Source organism: Coturnix japonica, chromosome W (genome assembly GCF_054131305.1).
Source record: "Coturnix japonica strain WE chromosome W, WE-NBRP24, whole genome shotgun sequence".
In the NCBI taxonomy this organism is placed as follows: Eukaryota; Metazoa; Chordata; class Aves; order Galliformes; family Phasianidae; genus Coturnix; species Coturnix japonica.
Window position 1 is genome coordinate 13,386,964 of NC_140701.1, and position 21,836 is coordinate 13,408,799.

At 47.6% G+C, this 21,836-nt stretch overlaps 3 protein-coding genes across 3 annotated transcripts in view; 2 read left to right on the forward strand and 1 right to left on the reverse strand.

The window, feature by feature from the left end:
* Window positions 1–21,836, forward strand: part of LOC146754532 (uncharacterized) — a 336,576-nt gene that overhangs the window by 168,627 nt on the left and 146,113 nt on the right. The gene's annotated exons all lie outside the window — the stretch shown is intronic.
* The window catches only part of LOC146754534 (uncharacterized), a 329,845-nt gene that overhangs the window by 65,796 nt on the left and 242,213 nt on the right, over window positions 1–21,836 (reverse strand). The window lies entirely within an intron of this gene.
* On the forward strand, window positions 9,643–11,103 carry LOC146754535 (endogenous retrovirus group K member 8 Gag polyprotein-like). Its single transcript, XM_085527789.1, has one exon. It carries the CDS (start codon window positions 9,643–9,645, stop codon window positions 11,101–11,103), a length of 1,461 nt encoding a protein of 486 aa, XP_085383915.1.

Consider the following 21,836-nt stretch of genomic DNA (forward strand, 5'->3'; position numbering starts at 1 on the left):
GAAGCGGATGTTGATAGCGGTAAGAGATAGATTTCCATTTAAATGGGACTTGGAGCCTGAGAAAAAGAAATGGACTGATATAGAGAAAGATATCCAATTTTTGAGAGAAAGTGCTCTGGTGGAAATGCTATACAGCTGCCACTTCAATCGTAATGACCCAAACCAATTACATGATCCTGAAACAGTCCGCGTTCCACGACAAATGTGGCGTGACATTACAAAGGCAGCTCCAGAAAAGCATGCCAGTGCACTTGCATTAGTATATGGCAAAGGGGAAAGGAAACCCCTTGTCAATGAACTAATTAGCAGACTTCAGGAACTTGAATTATTTATAAGCGCTACAGAAGTTAATCTGTATACTTCAGCCATTGTCAAAATAGTGGAAAGATTAAACAAAATGGAGGGAACACAAAGTGATATTATTGACAAATTGGCTAACGTGCCTGATGTAGATGAATCCATGGTTGTACCAGATGATGGAAACCAGGATTTCCACGATCGCCTATTGAGAAAGCTAAATAACATGAGTTCCTCTCGACACGTATCATCGAAAATCTCAACCATAAAAAAGAGACGTCCTCGTATTCAAGCAAATGACAACGATAAGACTACACGTCTTGCCTTGTTGTTTTTCCTCTGTAGTCATGGGGAGGACATGAAGAAGTGGTGTAATTCATCTACTTCTGCACTTCAGGCACGAGTGAAAGAATTACAATGCAAAACAACCACCAAGGTGAACTCTTCCAAGAAGGGGAGAGTTCCAGTTGCTGCAAGCCAACGAGGTAAACAATAGAGGGGTCCTGCCCCCAGCCAGGGGGGGGAAAGGGACAATAGAGTATACTGGACTGTGTGGATTAAGTGGCCTGGCACATCTCAACCACAGAAATATAAAGCCTTGGTGGACACTGGTGCACAATGCACCATAATGCCCTCAAGTCACCAAGGGACACAACCAATATATATCCATGGAGTGACTGGGGGTTCCCAAGAATTGACTACGTTGGAGGCCGAAATAAGCCTCACTGGTAAAAACAGGCAGACACCTTACTGTGACTGGTCCAGAGGCTCCATGTATACTGGGAATCGATTACCTTAGGATGGGATATTTTAAGGATTCCAAGGGGTATCGATGGGCCTTTGGGATAGCTGCTGTTAACACAAACGGTGTTAAACAGCTGTCAGCTTTACCTGGTCTGTCAGATGATCCTTCTGATGTGGGGTTGCTCCGGGTAAAAGACCAAGAGGTACCAATTGCTACCAAAGTGATTCACAGATGGCAGTACCGCACCAATAGGGACTCATTGCTCCCCATTCACAAGCTAATTTGCCAATTAGAGAATCGGGGAGTGATTAGCAAAACTCACTCGCCTTTTAACAGCCCCATATGGCCAGTGCATAAAGCCAGATGGGAATGGAGGCTGACGGTGGATTGCCGTGGCCTGAATGAAGTCACACCTCCATTGAGTGCTGCTGTACCAGACATGCTAGAACTCCAGTATGAGTTGGAGTCAAAAGAAGCTAGGTGGTATGCCACCATTGACATTGCTAATGCCTTCTTTTCCATCCCATTGGCTGCAAAATGTAGGCCACAGTTTGCTTTTACCTGGAGAGGTATTCAGTATACCTGGAACCGTTTACCTCAAGGGTGGAAGCACATCCCAACCATTTGCCATGGGTTGATCCAAGCCATCTTGGAACAGGGTAATGCTCCTGAGCACTTGCAGTATATTGATGATATTGTGGTGTGGGGCCATACAGCAGCAGAGGTTTTCAAGAAAGGGAAACAGATAATCCAAATTCTCTTGCAAGCTGGTTTTGCCATTAAGCGCAGCAAGGTGAAGGGGCCTGCCCAGGAAATTCAGTTCTTAGGTATAAAATGGCAAGATGGATGTCGCCACATCCCAGCAGATGTGATTGACAAAATCACTGCTATGTCTCCGCCCACTGACAAGACAGAGACCCAATCTTTTCTGGGAGTAGTGGGATTTTGGAGAATGCATGTCCCAAACTACAGACACATAGTGAGCCCCCTCTATCAGGTAACATGGAAGAAGAATAATGTCTCATGGGGTCCTGAGCAGCAGCAGGTTTTTGAGCAGATAAAACAAGAAATAGCCTGTGCCGTGGCCTTGGGGCCAGTACGGACGGGACAGGATGTGAAGAACATCATCTACACTGCTGCTGGAGAGAAAGGTCCCACCTGGAGATTGTGCCAAAGAGCCTCAGAAGAGACCCGAGGCCGACCCCTAGGATTTTGGAGTCGAGCATATAAAGGGTCTGAGGAGCGCTACACTCCAACTGAGAAGGAGATCTTAGCCGTGTATGAGGGGGTTCGGGCTGCTTCTGAAGTAGTTGGGACAAAGGTTCAGCTTCTTCTAGCACCTCGCTTGCCAGTAATAAACTGGATGTTTAAAGGACAGGTTCCCTCTACCCATCATGCTACTGATGCCACTTGGAGTAAGTGGATTTCATTAATTACTCAACGAGCTAGAACGGGAAAACTCAGCCGTCCTGGAATTCTAGAAGTGATCATGGACTGGCCTGAGAGTAAAAAAATTGAAACACCACCTACAGAAGAGGTATCACGTGCTTAAGAGGCACCACCATACAAGGAGCTACCAGAAAACGAAAAGAAATTTGCCCTATTCACAGACGGATCATGTCGTATTGTAGGGAAGCATCACAGATGGAAAGCTACTGTATGGAGCCCCACACGACAAGTTGCAGAGGCCACTGAGGGTAAAGGAGAATCAAGTCAATTCGCAGAGGTAAAGGCTGTTCAGCTGGCTTTAGATGTGGCTGAACAGGAGAGGTGGCCAATGCTTCATCTTTATACTGATTCATGGATGGTGGCAAATGACTTATGGGGGTGGTTGCAGCAGTGGGAAGATGATAACTGGCAACGAAAGGGTAAACCTGTTTGGGCTGCTGAACTATGGAAAGTTATTGCTGCCCAAATAAGGAACACTGTTGTAAAGGTGAGCCATGTAGATGCTCATGTACCTAAAAGTAAGGCTACTGAAGAACATAAAAATAACCATCAGGTTGATCGAGCTGCCAAAATTGAGGTGGTTCAAATAGACTTGGACTGGCAGAACAAAGGTGAATTATTCCTAGCTCAGTGGGCCCACGAGACTTCAGGTCATCAAGGAAGGGATGCAACATACAAGTGGGCCAGAGACCGAGGGGTGGACTTAACTATGGACGCTATTGCTCAGGTTATTCATGACTGTGAAACATGCGCCATAATTAAACAAGCCAAGAGGATGAAACCTTTTTGGGGGGAAGGGCGATGGCAAAAGTATAAATATGGAGAGGCACAGCAGGTTGATTGTGGCACCTTGCCACAATCTCACAATGGTAAGCGTTATGTACTCACCATGGTGGAGGCAACCACTGGGTGGCTCGAAACATACACAGTACCCCATACTACCGCCCAAAACACCATATTAGGGTTGGAAAAGCAAATCCTGTGGCGGCATGGCACTCCGGAAAGAATTGAATCAGATAATGGGACCCATTTCAAAAATTCTCTTGTAACCACTTGGGCCAAAAATCATGGCATTGAGTGGATTTACCATATTCCCTATCATGCACCAGCTTCTGGTAAGATTGAATGATTCAATGGGTTGTTGAAAACTATGTTGAAAGCAATGGGTGGCGGAACGTATGTAAATTGGGAGAACCATTTAGCAGAAGCCACCTGGTTGGTCAACTCTCGAGGATCTAGTAATCGTAATGGTCCTAACCAATCCAGCTCCCTACGTACTGTGGAGGGAGATAAGGTTCCTGTAGTACACATAAAGAGTGTGTTGGGAAAAACAGTTTGGGTCCTTCCAGCGTCTGGAAAGGGCAAACCTCTCCGGGGTACTGTCTTTGCCCAGGGACCTGGGTGCACGTGGTAGGTGATGGACAAAAATGGGAATGTCCAATGTGTACCACAAGAGAATTTGATGTTGGGGGAGTGCAGCCAGTGATTTCTTGTAGATATATAGGTAGAGTCACAGAAATATTTGACGAATGTCCAATTAGGTACAGGACTTAAGATAGAGTGGATTAATGTTAAGGAAACACATTTTTTCTATATACCTTAATTAGGCATTCTGTAAGCAAGTTTTCCATCTGGGCTCTATATCGTGCACTGGCTATGCATGTGTAGAGCACACATGGAAAGAAGTATAAGTCAAAAGGAAATCTACTGTGGCGGCTGGGAAAGGATGAGTGCACCTTGATGTGGGGGACGCCCTACTAGCACTGCCTTTCTCCTCCACCGCTGTCATGTTTTCCTTTTTCTGGCAGTTTTGCCAAGTTTCTCAAAATTAATAAATAATAGTGGTTTAGGTTATAGAGTTTTATTCTCAACTTAGGGATTTGTATGGAATAAATATAAATTGTTGAGAAAATAAGGTTGCTGATTACTCACAACTATACGTATGAGTGTGTATGTGTGTATAAGCATAATGTAATGATGTAGAATAAGGGGTGGAATGTCATGGTTTAATAGTTTTATTATTTTGCTATCAGTATTCCACATCATAACATCATATAAAGAATGAATAATTTTACTGAATCTGCAACTTACAGAAGAAGACTACATCTCCCAGAGAACAACACGAGCAGAGAGATAGGTCACGGGACCTGGACACTATATTAAGTCTGTCGCAGGCTAGACTGATGTTTTTCGAGTTCTGGCGTTCAGGGGAGTGTGTGGGAGCCTTCACCGTTTCGCCTAGATTCACAGTAGGCCTCTCGGTTACGGGACTCATTCTCTCTCCTATTTTGCTTGATTCGTTAGCTCAATTTTCAATTATATTGTATTATATTGTGTTATCCTGTATTTCGATATAGTATTTAGTAAATAAGTGTGCCTCCTTAGATCGTTGCCGCTGCTTTCTTTTCCTAATTTACTTTTTCCTTTCGGCCTAAGGCCCCTGCGGGGCCCACGGCCCCCTGTCACGAACGCAGGTGGATTTTTCGTTTAAACCGTGACAGATTTTGGTGGACCACCAACCTTTTGGTTAACAGCTGGTTACTGGTGCCTCATGTGACTGATTAGAGTTGACTTGGTGATTTTCTTTTTTGGCTTGAACCTCAGCTTGGAAACTCTCTCTCTCCAGAATAGTATTATACAGAGCACAGTACGCATAAGCCAAACCACAAATAAGGTTTACCTCCTTAGATCTCTGTAAGCCACACCATCTCTGACTCAAATACTCAATTTCTTAGGGTGCCTCATGTGTTCAGGAGTTAAATGCCACAGCACTGAGGGTTCTAAGATTTTTCCTAAACCTTTCTATATACCCTGCCAGTCAGCATTCTCTGGTTTTGAAGGAGACTTCTGCATAGAACGAATGGAGAGAAGTACATTCTCTGATATTGATAACATGAACGTGAGTATGAATATGAGAATGAACACTAACTCAGCTTTCCAAAAACGTGTGGCAATCTGGGAAGACAGCCTGGAAACCAGATTGAACATCGTGGAGTTTGTAAAGGAAAAGACGGATGTTCTGAATGCCTTCTTTACATCTGTCTTTAAACGTCAGACCAGTTATCCTCAGGGTACTCCTCTCTCTGACCCGGTAGTCTCGGCTTGGGAGCAAACTAACCCCCCTGTGATTCTGGAAGAAACAGTCAAGACTTACTACTCCAACTGGACTGCCACAAGTCCGTGGGGCCGGATGAGATCCACCCGAGAGTGCTGAGGGAACTGGCAGAGGTGATAGCCAATCTGCTTTCAATTATCTAACAGTGCTCCTTGTTGACTGGTGAGTTCCCAGAAGTCTGGAGGCTCACCAATGTGACTCCCATCTACAAGAAAGGTCGTAAGGAGGATACACGGAACTACAGGCCTGTTAGCCTGACCTAGGTTCCAGGGAAGGTTATGGAGCAGATTGTCTTGAGGGAGATCACGGGGCATGCACAGGACAACTCGGGGATCAGGCCCAGCAAGCATGGGTTCATGAGGGCAGGTCTTGTTTGACCAACCTGATCTCCTTCTATGATCTAGTGACCCATCTGCTGGATGAGGGAAAGGCTGTTGATGTAGTCTGCATAGACTTCAGCAAAGCCTTTGATGCTGTTTCCCACAGTATTCTCCTGCAGAAGCTGGCAGCCCGTGGCTTGGATGGGTACACTCTTGGCTGGGTAAGGAGCTGGCTGGAGGGCCAGGCTCAGGAAATGGTGGTGAATGGAGCTCAATCCAGCTGTCAACTGGTCACGAGTGGTGTTTCCCAGGGGTCGGTGCTGGGGCCTGTCCTCTTCAACATATTTCTTGATGACTTGGATGAGGGCAACGAGTGCACCCTCAGTAAGTTCGCAGATTACACCAAATTGGCTGGGAGTGTGGATCTGCTTGGGGGTAGCTCGGCCCTGCAGAGGGATCTGGACAGGCTGGAGAGCTGGGCTGAAGCCAATGGGATAAGGTTCCTCAAGACCAAATGCTGCGTTCTGCATTTCAGCTACAACAACCCCGAGTGACACTACAGGATTGGGCCGGAGTGACTGGAAGACTGCGTAGAGGAAATGGACCTGGGGGTATTGATTGATGCTTGGCTGAACGTGAGCCGACTGTGCCCGGGTGGCCAGGAAGTCCAATGACATCCTGGCTTGTGTCAGAAACAGTGTTGCCAGCAGGAGCATAGTGGTGATTGTTCCCCTGTACTCAGCTCTGGTGAGGCCGCACTTCAGGTACTGTGTCCAGTTTAGGGCTCCTCACTGCAGGAAAGACATGGAGGCCCTGGAATGTGTTCAGAGGAGGGCAACAAAGCTGGTGAGGAGTCTGGAGCACAGGCCGTATGAGGAGAGGCTGAAGGAGCTGGGAATGTTCAGCCTGGAGAAGAGGAGGCTCAGGGGAGATCTCATTGCTCTCTATAACTTCCTGAAGCAAGGTTGTGGTGAGCTGGAGATCGGCCTCTTCTCTCGTGTTATTAGTGATAGGACCCGAGGGAAAGGCTTCAAGCTACCGCAGGGGAAATTCAGGCAGGAAATTAGGAAGTATTACTTCTCAGAAAGGGTGGTCAGGCAGTGGAATGGACTTCCCAGGGAGGTGGTGGAGTCCCTGGCCGTGAAGGTGTTCTAGGAGCGACTGGATGTTGTGTTGAGGGACATGGTTTAGTGGGAGCTATTGATAATAGGTGAACGGTTGGACTGGATGATCTTTCAGGCCTTTTCCAACCTTGGTGATTCTATGATTCTAGGACTGAGGTTAAACAATTATTCAGGTATATCAGTGAGAGATCTGCCCCAAGGTGAGAAGGCTCTGCATGGCCTTCTGGACAGCTACCTGGAGCAGTGGGCACCCCCAGGGCTTTGGAATTTCATCTCTGAGCAACTACAGGATCCTGAGAAATTGGTAGAATATTGGGGGCAGGTCTGCTGTGGCACTGGTAATCCTAATCAGGCACAAATGACTGCAGTGTGCCAGGGCCTGCCCAAACCTACTGAGCTGTGTTCAACACTCTTCAGCATCTTCAAGGGGAAGAGAGCTGGATCTGCTGACAGTGCTGCAGCCTCTGCAACTCCTGGAACAGACCCTGCAATAGCTCCAAGTTTTGCTACACATCCTGCAGTTGCTCCACGCTCTGGAAAGATCCCACTGTCACTCCACCCCTCATAAGGAGCTCTGCGGTCACTTCTGCTACAGGTCCTGTAGCTATTCCAAGTATTGAGATAAGAAAATGAAACAAATTCCTCCCAAGGGAGGTGCACTGTGCCAGGAGGTACAGCCCTGTGGTCACTCCAACACCTCCAATGAGCACAGTGGCTGCTCCAACTTAGTCACATGTCCTGTGGTGTTCCAGTTCTGACAATGAACTCTGAGGTCGCTTCAAATCCTGCAACAGCCAGACAGTCACTTCAGCTCCAACAGTGAACCCTATGGCTGTTAAAACCCCTGCAACTAGTCCTGGACTTGCAAACAGATAAGCATAGTTCATAAATGTTTGCACCTGCATATGTTGTATAGGTGTGAAAATATACTCATGATGTTATATATGTATAAACACATTTGTCATATATTCCTTTTTTTTTTTCTCTTGATCTCAACTCATAAAATTTAAACCACAGCACTGCCCTGAGTCCCTTACAGATCCCCTTGTGAATAGTCAATCTCTCCCAGTCATGCAGTGAAGAGCAACAAAAGATCTCAAATTATTCTCAGGGAGCAGCTCCTCCTTATATTCCTTACTATACTTACTATATTCCTTACACCAGCTTTGGAAGACGCCTCCTGTTCTCTGGTCCTGCTCTGAAGCAGCCCTCTTGTTATGGCAGTGCCAGCAAGGAGACCAGCTCTGACACAGCCGTTCATATTGCTGGCTACTGACTGCAGTCCCGGAGTGCTGCTGTAGAGACAACAGGACTGCTGTGAGACACACAAGACCTTCAGGCTTGCAAAACTGAGAGGACTTGAGAGCACTGTGGCAGGGTAACGAGAGCAGGAATGAAAAGAGCTTGTTAGACTGCTGTCTGTGGCTGTACCTCCCCATGACCCAGACATGATAAGAAAAGAGAAGTGCTAAGGAAAAGTCTGTTTTTAAAACTTTTTATTTATCTCTTAATATATTCAAGGAATAAGGATCCATGTTTACCTGAGCACCTGGAGTGAGAAAATGGAAATTAGGTAGGAAAGAAGTAGTGAAATAAATTGCAACTTATTTGCAGATTACAGTATTACAAAAAAAACAAAAAAACAAAAAGAATAAAACATAAAGAACCATCACTGAGTGTTGGGTGAGGAAGATGTGCACTTCATCGAAGTTGGAATCGTACATATTGCAACACCTTCCTAAGAGCGTGCTTGATCTCTCTGTTCCTCATGCTGTAGATAATAGGGTTAGTTGTTGTATTAGGCGAAATTCGACCCTCGGGATGTAACGTGATAGGCCTTCCCCTGCTGGGTCATGCATATGTAAAAAAGATAAGGATGAAACTGGATACCTATATAAGAGACCCTCACATTCCAATAAACGCCATTTTACCGCTGACCATATTGGTGTAACAAACAGCTGTGACTTGGTCAGGGCCGTCGATACACATTCACAAAGGGACTTGACTTTCCAGGTTACCAGATTGAGGTAACAATTGGTGCCCTGTGTGAGGAAAGTCCTGGAGGTGAGTGTGTGACGGCTAAAACCGCGCTGACGGACGTGGTATCCACGGTTCGAGCCCGTGGAAGCACTCTCGGTGGGGTGCAAAGGGGAATGCAGCGCTGCGCCTATCCTACGGCCGATAGTTCGTAGAAGACCAGGAAGACTTCAGGTCTCTGGGTAAATGGATTCCGTCCTTAGAGTAGTATTGCAACTTTGTAAAACCTATTGTGGTAAGAATGCTCCTTCTAAGAAGGATATTGCCGCTGTTGTCTCTTGCTTGGAGTCGGCGCGGCTTTTACCCACCCCTGGCGTTTTGCTCCATTCGGGGCGGTGGGACTCTTTCACTGAGGCCCTGCTCCAGAGAGCCACCCGCGAGCATAAAGCGAAAGAATTAAAAACCTGGGGTTTGGTCCTAGGTGCGCTTAAAGCGGCTAGGGAGGAGAAGCAAGTCCAGGCCATCGCGAAAGGGGTCTTTGGTCTGGATTCCGGGACATCCGGGGTCTCGGGGGGTGCGGGGGATCTGCTTTCTTGCAGTGACTCCGGATCCAAGATGGCGTCGGCCACGCCGGCTGTTTCCAAGATGGCCATGGCCGCGCTCGAAACAACAACTCCGGAAGAGAAGGCGGAAGCTGACTCATCGGAGGAGGCGCCACCATCATATCCCCGCCTTTACCCCTCTTTGCAGAGCTTTCACTCACCCGAAGGGGGCGGTTCTTGTCCGGAGGGGGGAGGATTTATGGAGGTGGCGCGCCGTGGAGGCGTGGGCTCGCCCTCATACCCGCCCCCCTCAGAGGAGGGATCGTGTTCCAAAAAGGGGGAGGAACGGAAGGCTTTGCCCGGCCCCACTGGATCGGGTTCGCCTCCACGGAGGGAGGAGTTGTGGGGGGACCAAGAGTTAACACGCAAGCCCACTAATTGGGCTGACATCCAGGAATCAATGCGTGAGTTGGGGCTCAAGGAGCGAGATCATGCAGTGTTCCCGATTGTCGTCAGACAGGAGGAATCGGTTTGGGTACCTTTGGAAGCAAAAGCAGTTACTCGGTTTGCAGAAGCGATTGAGAAAAAGGGGCTGAGATCTCCGATGACACTAAGTGCCTTTGAGGCACTCATTGCCCCAGGTCCCCTACTCCCGTATGACATTGAGAGTCTAATGAGAGTCGTTCTCGAGCCAGTTCAGTTTACTTTGTGGAGGGAGGAGTGGATGATACAACTTAAAGCTATTGTAGCTGAGGCTGGACGTGATGCACAACACCCAGCTAATGGGAGGGAGGGGGAACCGAGAACTGATATAATGAGGCTTTCGGGAGTAACTGCGGAAATGGCTGGGTCCCTGGAGAGACAGCTTAGGCTCCTGCGCCCAGGGGAATTGCTTTCCACTACAGGGGCGGCTGCTACTGCCTTTAGAAACTTTATAAGAAAGGCAGAGCCTGCAGCCCCGTGGTCAGAGATTGCTCAGGGTCCCACAGAGTCATTCTCTGATTTTGCTAATCGATTGATACGAGCAGTAGAAGGATCGGATCTACCTAAGGACGCGCAAGCTTCTGTTTTAAAGGATTGCCTGAAGCAGAAGGCTCACAAAAATGTTAGGGACATCATTCGAGCTGCCCCTGACGATCTTGAGACTCCGGGTGAAATTATTAAGTATGTGCTGGACAAACAACAAACAACACCGCTGTCTAATGAGGGGCTAGCAAGCGCATTGCTTTCTGTCATGGCCATGCAAAATGGTCAGTCCAAGGGCAACTGCTTTAAATGTGGTCAGCCTGGCCATTTCAAGGTACAGTGTAAAGCTTCAGGTGGGCAGCTGAAGACTAACAGCAAGTGTCAAGCCTGTAATAGGCTGGGTCGTACAGCTCGTCAATGCCGAAAATACACTCTTATGCCGCAGGGAAACGAGAATGGGAGGGCACCTCAGGCCCAGGGTCCCTCCCCCAGTCAAGTACTTGGACCCCACATGCCATTGAGTTCGGCGCAGGGGAGAGTCCACATCTCTCACCCGCAGTGGCCTTAACTATGGATCTCAGTCAACGGCCTATAGTCAAGATAATTATGGCTTATATGGGACAATTGCCTTATAAAAAGATTCCTCGCTCCGTCCTTATCACAGCCTTGCTTGACTCAGGAGCGGATGTTACGGTAATAGCAGAAAAGGACTGGCCTCCATCCTGGCCAGTGCTTGATTTGGCAAAATCCATCTCTGGGGTTGGGGGTACAGTGTCAACTGGCAAGTCAGCGGAACGGGTGGAAATCACTCTGATTAATAGGGACGGTTCCATAGACAAACCTGTACTGATGGGACCTCTGATTGGGTCTGTTCCAGGCACAATTTTGGGCCGAGACTTCCTTGATGCCTTAGGGGTTCGCATGACAAATTTATAGTAAGGGCCACTGTCTACCAATTAGCAATGAAACACGCCATTCCCTTGCGCTGGAAGCAGGATGCTCGTCCTGCTTGGGTAGATCAGTGGCCCCTTACTCATGAAAAGTTAACAGCGCTCAAGAAGTTGGTTTCGAGAGAGCTTTTTTTAGGCCATTTGGAGCCCTCTCTTAGTTCTTGGAACACTCCTGTTTTTGTTATCCGAAAATCTTCAGGGTCATTTCGGTTGTTACACGACCTTCGCGTGGTTAATGCACAACTCATCCTCTTTGGTCCGGTGCAACAAGGTGGTCCTCTGCTATCAGCCATACCGGAGGGATGGCCTTTGGTGGTTATTGATCTTAAAGATTGTTTCTTCTCTATCCCCTTAGCAGTGAAAGATCGGGAGGCCTTTGCTTTTACTGTACCCACTCTCAATAACCAAGGGCCTTCGGAGAGGTTCCATTGGAAGGTACTTCCTCAAGGTATGGCATGCTCTCCCACAATCTGCCAACTCGTGGTGGGAAGAATAATTGAGCCGGTACGAACATCACTGCCTGATTGTCGAATTACTCATTATATGGATGACTTGTTGCTTGCTGCTCCCAGTGAGGTTCAGTTACACGATTTGGAAAGGCGAGTGGTTGATGCTCTCACTACAGCGGGTTTTACCATCTCCCTGGAAAAGATACAGAAGGGGCCAGGGATTGAATTTCTGGGATATCGTTTTGGGCCCATAATGGTAGCTCCCCAGGGCCTGGATATTAAACCCCACGTTAGGACCTTGTGGGACGTCCAGAAGCTGGTGGGGGCTATTCAGTGGGTGCGCAATGCCCTTGGCATACCTCCACGACTCATGAAGCCATTTTATGATCAGTTGAAGGGTTCGGATCCCAGGGAAGAGAGAGCATGGACACAGGAAATGGATTTGGCCTGGCGGGAAATCCTACAGGCTTGTTCCTCCAATGTCCTTGCTCGATGGAGCCCTGATCGACCCTTGGAGGGGGCTGTCACCAAGTGCCAAGATGGGGCGGTGGGGATACTTGGACATACTCTGGGTTCCCGGCCGCGTCCGCTCTGGTGGCTGTTCTCTGTACAGCCAGTGAGAGCATTTACCTCCTGGCTTGAACAGTTATCCTCCTTGCTTCAGATTAGGCTTGCTGCTGTGAGAGCGTTAGGAAAAGAACCAGATATCATATACATGCCAAGTGCCTTCAGAAATGTCAACCCTCTGCCTGATGCCATTTTACTTGCTTTGCAAGGCTTTAGTGGAAAAATCTTCTACTCGGATTCATTGCCGATCTTTGAACTTGCAAAGCCCCTTCAGATTTCATTAAAGCTCAGGGTACTTGACACCCCGATGGAGGGACCAACTGTATTCACAGATGCCTCTTCTGCCACGGGTCAGGGAGCGGTGGTTTGGCAGAATTCATCCAATAGGTGGGAACACAAGCTGATAACAGATAAAACGGTCAGTGTTCAGGTGCTTGAAGCCAGGGCCGTAGCAGTGGCTTTACGTCTGTGGCCAGAAACTCCGTGTAATGTGGTCACTGATTCAGCATTTGTGGCTAAGTTACTGCTTCGCATGGGCAATGAGGGTGTGCCTAACACTGAGATCGCTTTCTTGCTGGAGGAGGCTCTGGTCTCCCGATCTGCATCTGTGGCCATTCTTCATGTCCGCAGTCATTCGGAGGTACCAGGGTTCTTTACAGCTGGAAACGCGGTGGCTGACCGGGTAGCGGGTGGACAGGTGCTTACCCTTCAAAAGGCACGTGACTTACACTCCTCTCTGCACATTGGAGCACGAGCTTTGCCACGAGCATGTTCCATTCCTCTATCCACCGCTCGAGAAGTGGTTCAAACATGCCCACACTGTAATTCAGCACCTGCGTTGGGGGCGGGAGTTAACCCCCGGGGGCTCTCTCCTCTAGATATCTGGCAGACTGACTTCCCTTTAGAACAACGTATGGCTCCAAAGCAATGGTTGGCGGTCACCGTGGACACATCATCGACGATCATCATTGCCACCCAACATACGCGTGCTAACTCTCCTGCTGCTCAGCAACATTGGGCCACTGCCATCGCGGTCCTGGGGGTGCCGCGACACATCAAGACAGACAATGGCTCGTGTTTCATCTCGCGATCTACACAAGATTGGCTTGAACGGTGGGGAATATCTCACTCTACAGGCATCCCTGGGAATTCCCAGGGACAAGCAATTGTGGAGAGGGCCAACCGCCTCCTGAAGGATAAGATACGTGTCCTTGGGGAGGAGGAGGGTCACAGAGGTAGGATCCCAATAGCCCAACAGGCAGAAGTATTGGCCTGAGCACTTTATGCAATCAATCATTTTGAACGAGGAGAGAGTAAGCACACCCCAATACAGAAACACTGGCAACCAAGAATCATTGACGAGGGGCCACCAGTAAAGATAAAACAGGATGATGGTACCTGGGAATCAGGGTGGTCTGTTTTAGTTTGGGGCAGAGTTTATGCTGCAGTAAAGGACAGAGAATCGGGAAAAATATTATGGGTTCCATCGAGAAAAATAAAACCTGATACAGTGATCACCCATAAGGGTGTTCTGGGAGAAACAGAAAACTAATCGAAAAGCTGAGTACTTTCCTTCTAGGTACGGTTGATGGGAGCCCACCAGCTGCATCCACGAAGCGACCCCACTGGAAAAAGAAAAGGGACGAATGAAGAACAGCTGTCAGTACCCACGAGAAAGATATCTGTTACATCACTGACTGTGTGCCTTTGTGTGATTGTTTTTGTTATAAGGGGATGAGGTTCGTTTGTGGGGTCCTACAGCCAGAATTTTTGCATTTATTTTAGCTCTAGGAGTAGTTGTAGTCTATGCTTTTAGAGAAATTGAGAGGCTGGCATGCTGGCCCGTTAAGCTAATGCCACCACAGTGTTCCTATCATTTTAGTCTTTTTAGTTTTAAGGATTTGTTTACCTTGTTTGTTTCAATGTATTCAGGGTTGTTTACAGCGCATGATAATGAGCTGTGTAAGCCCAAGATGCCTTGAAAATACTAACTAAAGAACCACTAACATTACTATACACTGCACCACATACCTCTGCATGTTTACGTCACTTTTTAAATAACTCACCACAAAATTTATATATGAAAACTAACACTTTTATATGTTAGGGATAGTGTTAGCGGTCGCGTTGTTACGAGTCTTGATTTTGTTGGGCATGAGGAAGGGGAGATGTTGTATTAGGCGAAATTCGACCCTCGGGATGTAACGTGATAGGCCTTCCCCTGCTGGGTCATGCATATGTGAAAAAGATAAGGATGAAACTGGATACCTTTATAAGAGACCCTCACATTCCAATAAACGCCATTTTACCGCTGACCATATTGGTGTAACAAGCAGCTGTGACTTGGTCGGGGCCATCGATACACATTCACAAAGGGACTTGACTTTCCAGGTTACCAGATCGAGGTAACAGTGTTGGATGAACCACTGCGTACAGAAGAGCCACTGTCAGATCCAGGAGTGGGAAGGAAACAGAGAAGGGCTTCAGGTAGGCAAAAAAGGCAGTGCTGACAAATAAGGAGACCACGGCCAGGTGAGGGAGGCACGTGGAGAAGGCTTTGTGCCTTCCCTGCTCAGAGGGCATCCTCAGCACAGCCATGAAGATCTGCACATAGGATACGATACCACTATGAAAACAAAGCATCCAAAGATTAAACAGGCACTAAAAATGATAAGCACAACTTTCCCTGAGGTAGGAGCCAGAGCAGGAGAGCTTGAGGATCTGGGGGATTTCACAGAAAAACTGGTTCACAATGTTGCCTTGGCAGAGAGGCAGTGAAAACGTACTGGCAGTGTGCAGCAGGGAATTGAGAAGTCCAGTGCCCCGGGCAGCTGCTGCCATGGTGACACAAGCTCTGCTGTCCATCAACGCCCGGTAGAGCAGGGGCTTGAAGATGGCAACGTAGCGGTCATAGGACATGATGGTGAGAAGGGAATACTCTGCTGACGTGAAGAAGAAAATGAAAAAGAGCTATGCAGCACATCCTGTGTGGGAGATGGCCTTGATGTCCCAGAGGGCGTTGGCCATGGCTTTGGGGAGAGTGGTGGAGATGCAGCCCAGGTCGAGGAGGGCCGGGTTGAGGAGGAAGAAGTACATGGGGGTGTGCAGGTTGCAGTCGCAGGCTACGGCTGTGCTGATGAGGCCGTTGCCCAGGAGGGCAGCCAGGTAGATGCCCAGGAAGAGCCAGAAGTGCAGGAGATGCAGCTGCCGTGTGTCTGCCAATGGCAGCAGGAGGAACTCACTGATGGAGCTGCTGTTGGGCATCTGCTGTTGTTGGGCTTGGAGTCCTGTTCAGAGTGCAGAAGATAATGACAAGTCCAGACCATTCTCAGAGACACTCCTTCTACTGTATTATGAAATTTTTTCATTCTCTTATTACAATGTTTATTTAGCACCACAAATAGAATTGAATGTCATGAAGTTCAGCATTCTATAAATAGAAGAAGCATATGGAGCTTTAATCTTCCTTTCATCTTCTAGTCTTATTCCATCTCCCTGGACTTTTTCACCTGTTTTGTGCCTCATATCTTTACCCTCACTGCTCTTAAAGCCCTCTGTCACAACGTTTGTGCCATTCACTTTCTGTTCAGGAAACATGCCTATCTGCAATGTGCATTATTCTTGTCAACAAAATTGATAATTTCAACTACTTCCACCCTTGGAAAGGTTCCTTTTCATAAAAGGAGAGGCTGAAAATATATCACGTGTGACAGTTCACATAACAAGCAATTGACTGAAGAAGAATTGGGAGTCTCAGAGCTGTGTTCAAATCTGACAGACTCTTAGATTTCTGCTTCCAATCCTTTCGCCTTCCGTCCAAACAAGAAATAGAAAATTGCTACCTTGTCTCTCCTCTTGCAAAGTACGCACAGAAACTTTCAGTTGTGCAGTGGAGCTGTGATCCCCCTGCCCCAAGCATCAGCTGTGGCAGCACAAGCCCTGCCGGGGGGCTCCTTCCCCCCTCACATCTCCCCGCAGCGCCCTGGGCAGCTCCCTGGGCAGGCTGAGTGCTGAGCCTGGCAGGCGGCAGAGTCCCATACCTGGCACACAGCCCCTGGGGCACAGCAGGGACCCTGCTCTGCAGGACAGCCCTGGGCACCCACCTGCAGCCCCGGCTGCACAGCCTGCAGCCGTGCTGGGACACGCAGCCCTCAGGGCTGTGCTCAGATGCTGCAGCATGGAAGCCCTCAGCTGTAGCAGAAGGATTTAACACTGTAAAGAAACATGCAGTGCCTGAAGCTTGATCTGCTACAGGATGTCCCAGATTAAGTTAACCCTCTATGAATAGCAGCTGAAATACCTACTGCAAGGGACTTACCATGTCATGGTCTGTGAGCAATGTTCCTGCAGTGAGCTCACAGCCCGCTCACTCTGCACACATCCTATAAGCTCTCTCCAATTTCTCTCTTCTTTTTCTGTCACCTGCAGGCTGTGCTGTGCACAAGAGCTGCTCCTGGGCACAGCTGTGTCTTTACAGCACCATCCACTTTTATGAGCTCCTTGTGTCCCAGGAGCATGGCCCAGCTGAGCAGCAGATAATGTCATTTTAATCCTTCCCACTCATCTCCCCAGAGTTGTCCCTGTGTCCTCATGGCCATCAGATCCTGAGAGGCAACAGTATCATAACTGTTCGTTAAAATCTGCTCCATTATTCACCAGTCAATTTTTAACCTGTGATGAGTCCTACCAGAGGGTTTTTGATGAAACAAAAAGGGCACCGAGACAAGGATAAGGAGGGTTGGACTTGCCCTGTGCAGGGCAGTTATCCAGAGGAGACAGTGCAGGTAACTCATTCCCAGATAGAAATCCTGGGGCTGAAATTGGATGCAGCTTCCCACAGACCCATGGCAGCTGAGATTCCTCTGGTTCAGCTCAGATGTTCACAAGTAGTTTTACAGTGATTCTTTAATACCTTCTTTAAACAGAACTATAAACAAATAAACAGTAAATGTCTGCTGAATTCTTTGTCTTTAAGCTCTCTCCAGATATCTCTCCATTTTGCTGAACAAGTTCTGATAACCTAAAATAGATAACAGGAAGGCACAAGGCACAAGATGCTCTTTAGGTTAGAATGGGTCCCAGGGCGCATTTGATGCTGAGTCCATCAAACTCCAGTGCAGAGAGAAGTTTGCCCAATGTGCTCAACAAGACAAAGTCAGAAGTAACAGTGAAGTTTCTTGGAGTACTAATGGACCCACTGAGGGCCATTACCAAGTAAGCTTCGCAAGGGACTTTTTAGAGCAGATAATTGGAAGCCATGACTACAGGCAGGCAAAGGCACTGGCATGCAAAGAAACCTCTCCTTTGCCTTACGAAGCAGACAGGTCAAGCCCTGATTGCAAGACCAGTGGTAGGGAGATCCTGTCTCTCATGTTGGCTCAGGGCACGTCCTGGGGCAGTGGAATGGAGGTCTGTATGATGTTGAATGAAATACAAGGGGAGAGAAGATCCCAGGCTCTGCATGGGGTGCAAAGATACTGTCAAGTTCATATCCCACATGTGCCCTGTGACTTGCGGAATCAAACTCTATAATCCAGAGATGGGTTATAAAGCAGGTATGTTTATTCCAGCGTTGCACAGCGCCGGGTGCAAGGGGGACAGCTCCACCAAACTTGCACACCATAAGGAGAAAAGTGTGTTACAGATATAGGTTAAGCTAATACATAATCAATAGTCTCCTCCTCAGTTTGATTACATATTCATTACATTCCCTATGGCTCCGTTCCCCGCAACCCCATTCCCTCATTCCCCCTGACCCCATTCCCCGCAACCCTTGCCGTTGTTTTGGGGTGAAATTCTTCTTCTGTTTTCTTCTTGGTGTTATCTGCTGGTACCATTCTCCCAGGTAAGCATCGTCTTGCCCGGGGGTATCTAATCCTTCTTCTTGTCAGAGGTCTCTGGACAGTTTCTTCTTATCTTTATTGCCCTCTTCTCTGGTTTTCTTTTGACTAAGTGTCTGTAATTCCCCCTTTCCCTGCCCTTTTAAATGTAAACTATCTACAGTTACCCTTTGTCTTGGTTTCTGTTAAGTTCCCCTTTCCCTTTCTATAGCAAAGTGTTACCTTACCACCATTTTGAGGCTTTGCTCACTCTTCACTGTGTCTCAGCGCAGGATATGGGGTGTGAGAAGGGCTCAGTCTGAACAAGCAGTCAGTTACAGTGAAACTCTGAACTTCAGATCTCTGAGTTCCAGTGCCCTCCTGTGCACACTCTCCCATAGTTTAATGTCCTCTGTGGTGCCCAGAAGTGCACCCAGTGATCCAGGTGAGGCTGTAGCAGTGCAGAGCAGACAGGGATGATCCTTTACCTCACCCAGATTGCAATAACTTGCTTGATGCACTCCAGGGGACCGTTTGCCTTCCTTGCTGCCTAGGCACACTGCTGACTCACGTTCAGTTAGATGTTGTGCAGGACCCCCAGTCCTTTTCAGTCATACCGCTCTCCAGTGTCCCATACCTAGTCAGTGTGCATGTCCAGTGTTGCCCCTACCCAGGTGCACAATCAGGCACTTGTTCTTGTTATATTTTATGGACCTGGTGCCGTATGCAGTATATTCTGTGCAGAAGGGTACTGTGAGAAATAGTCTCAAAAGCTCTACTGGTAACCTCAACTATCTACCCTTGGTCAACCAATTTGGTAACCTTGTCATGAAAAGACCTACAGTTAAACAGGACCTTCCCCTCAGGAAGTTGTGTTGGCTGTGACCAATGACCCAATTGTTCGTCAGGTGTTTTTCAGTCACTCCCACCATCACTTTCTCCATAATTTTACCAAGAACTGGAGTGAGACTGAGAGGTCCATAATTGCCCCTGTCATCTTTCTTGCTCTTCCTTACAATGAGACAACATTTTCCAGCTTCCTGTCAGCTGGCATGACCCTAGACTTCTTTAGATGCCATTGAAATGAGAGCCCAGAACATACTAAGGTGTCATCAGTGCAAGAATGTAGATGTGCCATAGCTTTGCAATGCCTTGAACTCCAGAGTATGCCACAGATGGTGCAGAGAGGAAGATCTGCCTCTTCTGTTGTGAGCTCATTCATTTGGTAAGCAGAATAACACTATCTGATACATGGGGACTGTGTCTCTGCTCTGCTCTGCTCTGCTCACAGAGGAACGGTGTGGGGGCTTGCTCTCATGTCAGTGCAGATAAACTCACTTTCTCTTTAACCCTTTTTTCCTCTGTAAACTCTTCCACTATTTGTACCCTCAGATACACTTCCACATAGCCTCAAGTACATTTCCACGTGCCAGTAACAATTACACTGTCTTATACTATCAAAACAGTTTGTCAAACAACGTTGCAGCAGGGAAGCCCATGGGATACCAGGGATACTCGTGATATGATGGATCTCCCATGTTGCTAACCATTTCTTTGTTGAGCGAGACATGAAACAGGACCCATTATCGTTCTTGATCTGACAAAGTTGGCCAACTACAGCAATAGCAACAGTCCAGTGACTCTGTGCTGCCGATGAGTTTGCTTTATCATGCTGACTGGCTACAATGACAGCTGAAGACGTGTCCACTGTTACAGCCAACAATTTGCGGGGCCCCGTGCAGTCTTCTCAAGTGAAATCCTTCTGCCAGACCTGCAATGGGGCAGGACTACGAGGGTTCACTCCCACCCCTATCACCAGCACTGAATTGCAAAGAGGGCATGTTTGGGCAACATCGTGTGCAACAGACAGCGGAATGGAGCAAGTCCTAGATAGCGTATGGGCACCTATTTGAGGGGTGGAGTGAAGATCACAGGCATCCTGAACTGTAAAAATGTGTGTACTAGCAGCTCTATCTGCTACCTCATTGCCTGTGGTGAAGAAACCTGGCACCTCAGAGTGGCTATGCACATGGAAGATTGCAATAGGGGCTATGCGGGTAGCCAGGCCTTCTTCCAAAACACCAGCAGCTTTTGTACTTGGGAAGCCCTCTCGGCCCATCCTGGTCAGCTGATTGGCAGCAAATGCGGAATCAGTGACAATATTACAGGGTATCTCCAGCCAAAAGTGAACTGAAACTGCTACGGCCATTACTTCAAGCATCTGCACACTAACCACTGGGTCTACGAAAATAGCGGTCTGCCAGTTATTATTAGATGCTTGCCAAACCACTGCCCCCTGGCCTGTTCTTGAAGAGGCATCTGTGAACAGTGTAGGCCCCTCAAGCGGAGAGGTTTGAACTCGAAACCACAGAGAAACATCCAGAGGCCCGGGGGTATCTAATCCTTCTTCTTGTCAGAGGTCTCCGGACAGTTTCTTCTTATCTTTATTGCCCTCTTCTCTGGTTTTCTTTTGACTAAGTGTCTGTAATTCCCCCTTTCCCTGCCCTTTTAAATGTAAACTATCTACAGTTACCCTTTGTCTTGGTTTCTGTTAAGTTCCCCTTTCCCTTTCTATAGCAAAGTGTTACCTTTCCACCATTTTGAGGCTTTGCTCACTCTTCAATTCCCCCCTTTTCTTTAATCTAGCAGGCTTTTACCTGCTAGATTCTTAATGGGTCTCAAAATAGGCTCCGCTCTCTACCTTTTGTCTCAGCTCATGTCTCTTCCAATCCTCGTATTCCCTTCCGGTTCCTTGGTACAAGCACATAGAGCACTTTACTACTATACAGGTAAAACTTATTAACAGCACCAAGATGGCTATAATGATTCCGACCAAAAAGAGATGCTTTACCCATCCTAAATTTGGTAACCAGCTAGTGAGTGTATCCCACAATCCTTTTTCCCAACCTATGTTATCCTGACTTGCCTTGTGCAACACCTTTGTTTGTTCCCAAATTTTCCTCAAGTCGGTTTCAATTCTTAGGTCTTTGTTTAGGTACACACAGCAGCTCTGATTTATTATTGTGCATACCCCCCCTTCTTTGGCTGTTAATATATCCAGTGCCATCCTGTTTTGAATCACCACCTTGGATAAGGAGGATACCTCTTCTTGGATTGCTCGTAATGCATCTGTTGTGGCATTTTCTACTATTTCTAAAGTAGCTGAGATATTCACAATTGCCTGTTCTAGTTGTGTCACCCCTAGAGATGGAATGAGAATTCTTAAGAAGCTATGAAAGCCTGTGCTGTGCACTAAGGGGTTGTATGTGTACCTAGTTCGAATCCAGGGAGTTCTTAAAAGTCCTCGTGGGGTGTCTTCGTGTACTGTAGTTTGAGGTACCAAATATCCTACAGTACATGTCCCTGTCCAATTTATAGGTAATGCTTTTCGTGCATGCCCATCCCCACACAGCCACCAATACCCATTTGGTAATTTACATGGCTTGGGCATCTTTTCTTGGTAAGCAAATGATGTAGCCATCCTTGCAATTCCGAGAATATTCTTATCTGAGACCC

What these genes read in the sequence shown, in the direction of transcription:
- LOC146754535 (XM_085527789.1), top strand. Translation starts at nt 9,643, where the DNA reads ATGGCGTCGGCCACGCCGGCTGTTTCCAAGATGGCCATGGCCGCGCTC.